The sequence below is a fragment of the Nannospalax galili genome, unplaced genomic scaffold (assembly GCF_000622305.1).
Source record: "Nannospalax galili isolate Female #2095 unplaced genomic scaffold, S.galili_v1.0 scaffold418, whole genome shotgun sequence".
NCBI lineage: Eukaryota > Metazoa > Chordata > Mammalia > Rodentia > Spalacidae > Nannospalax > Nannospalax galili.
In genome coordinates, this window is record NW_008342003.1 from 184,614 (window position 1) to 195,646 (window position 11,033).

General features: G+C 47.1%; 1 protein-coding gene across 1 annotated transcript in view; it reads right to left on the reverse strand.

Moving 5' to 3' along the window:
• The window catches only part of LOC103737922 (melatonin receptor type 1B), a 13,685-nt gene extending 11,656 nt beyond the window's left edge, over nucleotides 1-2,029 (reverse strand). Inside the window, 2 exon segments of the mRNA XM_008837748.1 lie at nucleotides 1,485-1,814; nucleotides 1,867-2,029. Coding sequence (XP_008835970.1) covers nucleotides 1,485-1,814; nucleotides 1,867-2,029 — 493 coding nt within the window.
• Between the last annotated feature and the right edge of the window lie 9,004 nt (nucleotides 2,030-11,033).

Genomic DNA, 11,033 nt, shown 5'->3' on the forward strand with positions numbered 1-11,033 from the left:
TTTATTTCTCTGGTGTGGGGCTGCATTTCTTCAGGCACCAACAGGTCAGGGAGCGAAGTGTGAGAACTTGGAGGGCTGCGGAGCCCCCCGCAGGGATAAAGCCCGAGCTCTGCCACTCCCTCCTGTACAGGATGAACCTGTGGGGTGACTGCACTGGGGCAGTATAATCAACTACTGAAGTTTTCAGATAGTAACTTACTCTTTTCCTAGTGCTTATCTTTTTTTCAAACGATGCAGTAAAGTCTTGAAAAGGTATTTCGGATGCCAGCCACTGCTTAACCATGTTGGGCCTGTCACGGGCTGGCTAAAAGCTCATGTTTCCATCTTTCACTTCTTCTACAGATGAAAACCCTCAAATCTCAGGCTTTCTTCCTTCCAAACATTTATAATCATTTACTAAATATGACTTGGCCAAAAGGCCTGGCACCAGTCGGGCACGGTGGTGCATACCTTTGCCTTTAATCCCAGCACTCAGGAGGCAGAGACAGGTAGATCTCTGTCATCAAGGACAACCTGGTCTACATGGAGAGTTCTAGGCCAGTTGCAGCTACAGGGAGACCCTGTCTCAAAAAGACAAAAAAAAAAAAAAAAAAAAAAAAAAAAAAAAAAAAGGCTGGCACATTAGTAAGCATTTTTAGGCTTACACCACTGTTTATTTTTATTTTAATTCACACTAATATTGAATTGCCACTAACACCCAAGATAATGAATCACAAAAATCACAAAATTGACCAGTCAACAAGGTCCCTCCTAGATTCATTCAGCTGGTCAGTGGGCTCCAGAGACCTTCTGTGGATGAGTTCAGAGGTGAACTCCCAGGGGCTCCTCCCACCTGTTCACCGGTCCTCTGGTGTTGCTAACTTACAGACCAGAGCCCAGCAAAGTTGAACTGGGACTAGATTGAAAAGGAAAAGTATTTTCAGAATTGCCACCTGATTTAGCCAAATCATTGTTTTGATTTTCACAGTAAACCCAACAATTTCTGTTTTCTGAAAAGTGTGTTTTAACGCGAAGAAGTTCAGCTCAGTCCAAGCATCTCTGCACTTTCTGTTTCCCTGATACTGGGTCTTCAGGTGACCGGATGGGTTAATGACAGAGCCCAGCAGAATTCCGCATCTATTCACTCCAGCAAGTGCTTTCTGATCACCTAGTATCCAGAATCACAGTCCGGCCAGGGAGGGAGAGAGGTGTCTGTCCAGGTGCTGAGCGGCTATGCCAAATGGGGTCCCACCTAGCAGGCCAGTTGCAGGCCACAGGCAGCTGTGTGGGTTCCCAAGGGGCCCACGCCCTGCCAAAAAAACCTTCTCAGTTCCCACTGGAGTCGCGTGCCAGTGCGTCCTGGACAGCTGCACTGCGGCTGCGCCTGCTGGACCCAGCACTCCCGTAACTTCTGAGCCCAGACCCAGAGTTTGGGACTTGGATGGAATGAAGTTGCGGGGGCGCCTGGCCGGGAGAGAATCCAGGCTCTCCATCGGGTCCGAAACCTGACCAGCGCAGCGGACGCACGGTTACTCACCTGCGGTTCCTGAGCACCGAGAGGATGACGAGGAGGTTGCCCAGGACGTCCACCGCGGTGGTGACGGTGAGCACGGTGGGGAGTGCGGGAGCCACCCAGGGGGCCCGGGCGTCCCGGAGGGCATCGCGCCCCTCGCCCAGGACCAGCCCGGGCGCACCTCCAGCCCGCAGGCCACCACGCCTCTGCCTGGGATGGATGCGCCAGGCGCGCAGTGCTGCGGGGCGCTCGGACCCCTTCCTTGCCCAGCCGAGCGCCAGAAGACGCAGTGCGGAGGGACCGGAGGAACAGAGGATCCAGACTAGGACCGGGGCGCAGGTGATGCAAAAGGAATGCGTCCCTCAGCAGCTTGCCCAGGAACAGCCGGACACTACCGCTCACTACCGCGCTGCCACAGGGGCCAGCTGGGGTCTGGGCCACCTCAGGCCTCCTAGCCCGGGTGGCCCGGGTCTCTGAGAACCAGGCCACACCCCTTATTTCCGTCACAACCTGGAGAAGCTGTGTCCATTTGGGCATCCCCTGCTTTACAAGAGCCGATCGGGCTGGTGGTTCGAGCCCAGCTGGTCCACTGTCAGAAAGGTTAGGATCGACACAGCCCTCCTCAGGTGGATGACTCAGTGGCTCCTGGGGTGTGCGGACCAGTCCCAGAACAAAGAAGCCAGAAGTGTTGAACTCTGGGAGGTTGCAGGAAAGGCCACCCTGTGCTGTAGGTCAGGCTCCCGTGTGTGCCAAGAAAGGGGGTGGCAGCTTTGTGATGCCAAGACTTAGATTTGTGGATATGTGTGTAAGCACGAGGCTTAAAAAGGTGCATGATTCATGTAGTGGAAGGGTTTGGCCAAGAACAGAGCCGTGTGTGCACAGGAGAGAAGGATGTGGAGGCTCAGCGCTCACAGTATGACCCACAGCAGCAGCTGCCCTTGTTTGTGTCTGGTTGGACAGCCCCGCCCAGTGTTTACTCCAACTAGATCCACTAACACTGAGTGACTGACAGGCCAGAGTTTGTCACAGGGAGGAAGCAAAAGGAATTCTCTCACTCTACTCTTAGGGGGAAGGTCTAAAAGAGATGCCTGCTTATACAGCTAAGCCCATGCTTACCCAGCCTAGGGAGTTCAAGGAGAAACAGACCCCAAATGGAAGTCAGCAAGAAAAGGAAAGTCTAGCTCTGCAAAAGCATATACCCATTGTTCACAGTGGCATATACCCATTGTTCACAGAAGCATATACCCATTGTTCACAGCGGCATATACCCATTGTTCACAGCGGCGTATACCCATTGTTCACAGTGGCATTGTGTGTAGCAGCCCCAAACAGGAAACAACCCATGCCTCCACTGGGTGAATACATTACACACAATGGACCATTAGGGATAAAAACCCTGAGAGACACAACAGCATGGGTTAATCTAGAAAATGCTGTACAGAAACCAGAAGTATCATCCCAGTACTTGGGAAGCTGAAGCAGGAGGATTGCTGTGAGTTTGAGGTTAGACAGGGCTACATAGTGAGTTTCAGACAGCCTAGGCTACAGTCGCTCTCTCACAAACATGTATAGATAATATTTGTGTCTGGTTGGCCAGCCCTACCCAGTGTTCACACCCACTAGATCCACTAACACCAAGTGGCTGTATGTATACATACATAATGTATGTATGTATATATCCCGTGTATCCAGATACCAAAAAAGTATGAAAAAGTGTATTATAAATGATTCATTTTACACAAAGTCCAAATGGAGTTCATCCGTGGTGACAGAAATCAGAACAGTGTTTGCCAATGGAAATTTTGATATTTATCTGATAGTCCTAGGATATCAAATCTTATAATTGTAGGCAAGCATTCTACCACCAACTATACATCCCCAACCCTGGACTTTATGAAAATTAGATTCCACCCCAAAGTCAACAAAAGTCAGGACACAGTGAGGAGGGAGGAACTGATGGGGGTGGGTTCAAGACAGGAGGTGTGAAATGTCATCTCAGAAAGTGAGAAGTTTCTCTAGGATCACACAGCAGATAGATGTGTCAGGATAGTATGTCCCTGTGTACGACTTTATACAAAACCAGCTACTTGATGATGTCAATCAGCAAGTGGGAGCTGCCCAGGACAGGAGGAGAAGGTGGGACTGTCCAAAAACAGATATGGGAGGGCCCAGCCTACTGTGGGTGGTACCATCCCTGGGCATGTTGTTCTGTATAAGAAAGCAGGCTGAGCAGGGGCCAGGGGAGCAAGCCAGTAAGCAGTGTTCATCCATGGCCTGTGCTTCAGTTCCTGCCTCCAGGTTCCTGCCCTGAGTTCTTTCAGTGATGAACTATGACCTGGGAGATGTAAGCTGAATAAACTCTTTCCTCTCCAAGTTGGTTTTGGTCAGTGTCTCTATCACAGCCATAGAAAGTAACTAGGACAAAAAGGAAGAAGAATGAAAAGGGGGAGGAGGAGGGGGGGGAGGAGGAGGAGGAGGAAGAGGAGGAGGAAGAGGAAGAGGAGGAGGAGGATATGAAGAGGAGGGACATGAGAGGAAGGAGGAGGAAGGAGCAGAAGATAGAAACACAACAGGGCAGAGAGAGGGTCAAGGGGCTCATGGGAGGAAAGAACAGCCAGGGTTTCTTACATACACAGGTGCACAGTTGGATATGTTTCACCAGCCTTCGTAGAACCCAGCAAGTGGAAAACTGCCTAAACCGCCTCAGTTCAAACACACTCTAATAACCCACATTTGGCTAATGGGGTTTGAAGTGGAGGAATTGGCCCTGTGCTGTCCAGGAATGTAATCTTCCACCTTGCATGTACCCACAGTAGTGTGTGTTAAGTCTTGGAATTGAGAGTACTTGAAGTCAGTGCTGCATCTGGACACAGTTGGCCGTGCTGGGCCTTGAAGGGACAGGGCAACTATAAAGCCATTTTAAAAGTCAAAATGGAACATATTCATATGATTTAGCAATTTCTCTCTTTACCATTTACCTAAGTGTTTTGAAAACTTCTATCTATACAAAACCTGAATGCTGGTGTGGTGGCACACTCCTGCAATCCCGGCACTCAAAAGTGAGGGCAGAAAGGTAAGTTTTAGGCCAGCCTGGGCTACACAGTAAGTTCTGAACTGCCTTGGACTGTATAGTAAGACTTTGCCTCAAAAATAAAACCAAATACACCTGTGAGTGCAATCAGGGCCTGGGCTGGAGAAGTGGGGTGAGACCTGGCCAGGAAGCTCTCCAGAGCCCAGTAAACCAAGTAAACCAAAACTCTTTCATCTGCCTGTAGATGTTACAGCAAATTCATTCACAATGCCCAAACTTGGAAACGATCAAGATGTCCTTGGGAGGTGAACAGATAAATGTCATATCCAGATGACAGAATGCTGTTTCTAAAATGAAATGAGCTGGGGTGTGTTGGATGTCATAGTGACAAAGACAGCCTAACTCTTGGAGTTGTTTAGACAGGAATGAGCCTGATCGGTTCTCAGAATAGTTCTTTCTGATTTCTCTTGGAACTGTTCCTCCAGTCGAGGGCGTACTCTCTTTATTCCGAGGGTGTACTCTGTGTAAACAGTATGCCCGGAATGATACAGAAAAGCAGTGAGGAACCTTGTCTAATCAAAGAAGAATCTTCCCCTTTTCACCCCCTCTGACCCAGAACAGCAGACAGACAGAGCCACCAACACCAGATGTTATCAAGCCTACCTGCTGTTTGCAACAGAAACTGTGCATAGTTTACCGTTTCCAAGTTCACTCCTTCCAGCGCTGATATTTTCACAACACACACACACACACACACACACACACACACACACACGCACACACACACACACATTATTCTGGGTTAGGGCAAGGAAGGATCATGAGGAAGAAACTTGTATAGTTTACCGTTTCCAAGTTCACTCCTTCCAGCGCTGATATTTTCACAACACATACACACACACACACACACACACACACACACACACGCACACACACACATTATTCTGGGTCAGGGCAAGGAAGGATCATGAGGAAGAAATAAGGAACATACTTTAAGATTATAGCTATGTGCTTTAAGTAGCTTGTAAAAGTTGATTTACAAGAAGAGCCCAAGACCTGTTAAGATTGCCTACATTGTTTTCCCAGAGAAAATGTATTCAGGCTGGTGCTGAAGAAACAGCTGTAGTTGACAGGCGTCAGCACCACTGTGGGAAAACTTCCTGCACTGTGCTAGAGAAAGGGGGACTGTGTCCTGAGGAAAGCCATCTGGAGGAGGGTCCTTGTTGTGGGATCTGAATTCATTTAAAGCGGGGGAGACTAAGCTGAAGGAATGTCAGGCTCCTCAGAAGCAAATGCCTAGGAACGTGTTTCCTCAGGTTTAGCATACGAAAGCTGAAACAGCTGTGGTCCGACAGGTCTGGGCTACACCTTGAGCTAGCAGCAGAATTGGCGGTGTCCTAAATGTCATCTGGTGGTACTGGCTTCGAAGCCAGGAAAGACGGAGGATTGAGGAGGTCATGGAGAGCAGGTGAGGCTAAGCAGTGAGTGGTGGGATTGGAGTTCCTGGAAAGGTCCTGGGAGGCCATTGCATGAAGCTGGGAAGGGGAAGCCTCAGTTGCAAAGGAAACCCTAGGGTGTTGGCGATGCCAGGACCATGGGACACAATCCAGGTGTGGAGTGGGGCCATTCCAAGCCTAGGAAGAATGTGTGCGGCAGGTGGCAGAGCTCGAGGGTGGGGCTGCCCAAGACCACTGGAGTCCAGTCATTACATCATGACCCTCCAATGTTGGGCATGGAGCTGCAGGATTCGGTCTTTCCTTGCTAGATTCGGTTTTGCTCTGACGTGATTGTTTTATGACCCAGTTCTTCCCTTTTGGAGTAAGAAAGCTTATTCTGTGTCATTGCACACTGGAAGCACACGGCTTTTGTCTGGTTTCATAGGAGCTCACAGTTAAGAGACTTTGGACTTTTAATGTGTTGGCCTTTTTAAAGACTATGAGGACTTTTAAATGTGAACCGTATTTTACATTATGAGATTAACATGCGGTTTTGAAGATGAGAAGTTGAAGGTTATGTCTTAAGGTGGAGCGTTTGTATATCAAGTTAGCTAGGGTTGGAATTGTGACGGTTGGTTTTCACTGCCAAGTGACAATCCAGGACCACCTGGGGAGAGTCTCAGTGAGAGTCTCTAGATTGTTGGCCTGTGGGTGTGTCTGTGGGGGACAGTCTTGATTATGTTATTTAAGGTGCGAAGACGTGCCCACCATGGGTGACACCCTTCCCTAGGTGGGATTCCTGAACTAGGTAAGAGTGGGCAGAGCGAGCCGACACAAGCACGCACACGTTCATTCTCTCTCTTCTCGATTGTGGAGTGACTCACTGTGTCAGGGCCCTGTCCTGTGACCTGCTTGCAGCAATGAACTGTGACCTGGAGCTATGAGCTAAAATGAGTTTCTTTGGTTCAGGTGTTTTATCACAGCAACAGAAGGAAACGAACACATACAGCATTGCCACCCACTGGACCACCTGGGCATTCTTCCCACCATTTCTCAGCACATGCCCCTGGCAGAGGGCAATCCAGCCGTCCTGGGGCTGAGCCACCAGGCAGGGAGGGGCAGGGCAGGAAAATTCCCTCCACTCCTGGGTGCAAAACCTTTACCTTTCTGACTCTTTTCTTTTCCCCTTGGGAGGAAACAGGTGAGAGTCACTGTTCTGGTCATTTCATATTTGAGTCTGTGAGCTCAGGGTTGAAGCAGACGGAGCTGATCTGCCTTTAGGGGACGCTGGCCCTTATATAAGCCTGTTGATGTTTTTAGACATATTTTAATTGTGTGTGTGTGTGTGTGTGTGTGCACATGGGTGAGTCCAGATGCCTGTGGAGTCCAGAAACTGAAGTTAGAGGCAGTTGTGAGCCACTGAACATGGGCACTAGGATATGAACTCAGGTCCTCTGCAAGAGCACTATACACTCTTAGCCACTGAGCCATTTTTGCAGTCCACTGTTATTGTTTGTTGTGCTATGCTGTCTAGAATGGATGACTTAGCAAGTAAGCTTGGATGTTTATTATTTAAATAAATACATATGCTATACATAATGTCATTATTTATATGTAAATAATTTTATAAAATATATTTATAAAGTACGTATATAATTTAAATTGTTTAATCTTTGACCTATTAGAAAAATAGTTTAGTTTATCAGAAGAGTAATACTTTAAAATAAAATTTAAGACTAAAAACAAACTTGTAGAAAAAACAAGAAAAGGGTTACATCAAGATCATGATGGCTTTGCCTGCTATAGAGAATTTGATTAGAAATCTTTTAAAATTTTGTTTTTTATTTTATTTTTAAAACTTTTTGTTTGTTTTATGAGACAAGGTCTCCCTATAGCCCTAGCTGGCCTGGAACTCACATAGATCTGCCTGTCTTTGCCTCCCCAGTGCTGGGATTAAAGGTGAATACCACCTTGCCTACATGTATGTAAGTGTACCACATACATGCAATGCCCACAGAGGCCAGAAGAGGCCATCATATTCCATAGAACTGGAGTTACTGATGGTTGTTAGCTACTATGTGGGTGCTGGGAACTGAACCCGAGTTCTCTGAAAGGACAGCTAGTGCCCTGGAGTCATCCCTCCAACCCCTTAATTTGAAATCTGAATGAGACTCAGTCATAGGAAGGTCAGTCACAGAACAGTCTGTAAGGAAAGAGCCCTGCTGGACCAGCAGGAGTGGATGCACAAGTAGACTCCACCTTTGGGGGCAAAGGGCACAGACCTTCAGGACCTCTGAAGGCACAGGGTGTGGACCCAGTCCATAGGAGGGTGCTGCTCATCTCAATTAAATCTCCTTGAAAACACATTGGAGATGCATTTCCCTGGTGGTTTTAAATTGCATCAAGTTGACAAAGTAGATTAACCAGCATAGGAGGAGCCAGCACTCTCCTGTCATGAGGGTCAGGGTTAGTCCCTCCCCCGGGCCCCTGCTTAGATTCCCTCAGCATTAGCCCACAAGGTCTGCAGGCAATAGCCTTGCACAGGCAGGGCAGCTCAGGGGATGGAAAACCCACTCTAGGTTCTCTCTACTATTTCTCAAATAAAGCTATTTTTTTTTCTTGTCTAGTTAAGTTTCCAGGGCCTGTCCTGCCCCAGTCCACAAGGCTTCATTACAGAGATCTGCATTAGTTACCATGAATGGAGCAGCCCTCACAAACACCTTGTGGTGATGACTGTGTGGTTCTCCCAAACACCACCCATGCCAGACAAGACTTGTGCGTCTCTGTGGATTAATCTTGGAACATCTAGTTTGCTCCCCGAGCACTCCAACTGGAGCCAGGGCACTGACACGGCCCTATCATTTGGCTCATGTGTTGACTTAGGTTTCCAGCTGGTGGTGTTATTTTGGGAGGTTACCAGATTTAGAATGTGGTACTTGGCTGGGCAGGGTGTGTGTGGGTTACTGGAAACTTGGCACTGGGGAGCAGTATTTTATCCTGGGTCTCACTGAGGGTGTAGGTCCCTGTCTCCAAGTGTGGTCCTTTGTTCTGGGACCCTCTCTGTTTCTTGCTCTTCTCGACCTGAGGTGAAGTACCTCCTTTACCACAAGCTCCCTCCACCAGCATGTTCTGCCCAAGTGCTTGGGGCCCAGGGTAGCCTTGCGTTTGCTGTAGTGTCGAGGATGACCTTGAAGTCCAGCTCCTCCTGACGGCGCCTCCAGGACTGCTTTCGAAGATGTTGAGGATCAAACTCAGGCCTTCATGAAATTTAGGCAGGCACTGCACCAACCCAGCCTCCTTGGCAGCCCCCAACACTGTGTTTTGATGGTGATGTCTTTGCATGCGGTGTAATTTCACTTGATTAGTATATAAATACTGTATTCTGATTAAACTGTATAATCATTAATATATCAAAGCACCTTTTAAACAAAGTCCTTTCCACCTAATGAGGTAAATCATGTAGCTATAAATGGAAAACATGGATTATGTCCCTAAAATAAATTTTAACAAAACATAGCTTCATCCTAAAATGGTGGATCTTGACCCTGGTGACCCATTGGCACTACCTAGGGAAGCCACTGTGGGCTCTGCTGCTGTACCCACCCATCACATCCACCGTGACAGCTTACCTAGAGGAAACCCACTCTCCTGCCCCTCAGAACATACCGTGTCATTCCCATGTCCCACCATCCGTACTGCCCCACCCTTCCTCCTCATTTTTTTTTTCATCACAACAGTATTGACATATTCAATAACAATTTCCAGAACTAAGATGCATCTCCTTCAAAACTGGCTGTAAATTTTTAGGTTTACAGTTGAATTAATACAGTTATACAATATTGTACTCAGTATAAACCCTATAAGCCATAAAATTAAATGAGGTTTTAAACTTTAAAAAAGATCTCCATTTCACTATTAAAATACACAGTTTCATATAGAAAAATTCTTTTTCAATGCAATTGACATTGGATGTTTGCACATGCATTTCTAATCTCTAAATATCTGATTATTACTAGTCACAGGCAGTTACTTTCTGAGCTCCTTGACATCTGAGCGTGGATATAAAGTCATCAGGTAGATTTCAATGGTAGTATTTTCCACATCCACCAATTATTAAGGAGCAAATTTTATGCTTTGAAGAGTTATTATTTAAAAAAAATTTTTTTAATTAATTTATTTTTACACCCACTTCCCAGGTAGCACCCTCCCGTAGCCTCTCTCCCCCAACTAGAGCCCTTATACTCTGATATCCCTGCTACTGCCTGCTGTGCTGTCGGCACCCCCAGCCATTCCCCGCTACTTGTCCATATGAAGAATATAGTCAGCTTATCTAGAGGTCTTTGTTTTAGGAAGGTCAGCTGTTCCTCATCTAGCAACAATCAGTTGTCAATATTCCTTTAGATAAGAATGGGGTCTGCTGTTCATTTTCCAAGTTCTATTCTGGGTTACTATCTAGGAATCCCTTTTGGCCATCCTGGTCAAGAACTCAAAAGAAGGTACCTCCTATCTGGTACTGTTGCTAGTTATGTAACCTTTAGCTATGCATATGGACTCTTAAAAACTTATAATGGTCCCTTAAATCTTTGGTTATACTCTGCTTTTGGGTGTTTAAGGACATACAGTTGGCCCAGATAAACCAATTTAATTCTACTCTTAAGGTCATTTGATGATCTGTTCCTCAGGGTTCACATGGCCTTGGGAGGAGCCCCTGGCTCCTTTCTTTTACCAGTTCCATCTCTGTGAAGATAAGTCAAATGTCCTACTCGACCATGGTTGGCTTCACTTGGAAGCATGGAGGAAATGTGCCCTCTGTGTTGACCTTCCTCTTTGTAGACTGGACACTGGTTCAAGTCCATCTTGTGGGGTCTCCTCGTCCTCCTTGATCAAGAGGACAGGTGACGCACCACAATTACAGGACATTTGGGAGATACTCATAGTCCCCTGGAACTAGTCGACCAAGGAGGGCAAGGAGCAAGAACTGCCCTTTATGTCCCTCTGACTAAATTATTATAGGCCTCAAAGTATATCTGTTCAACATCCAAGAAGGTTAGTTCCACCAGTCTGGTACTTTTAA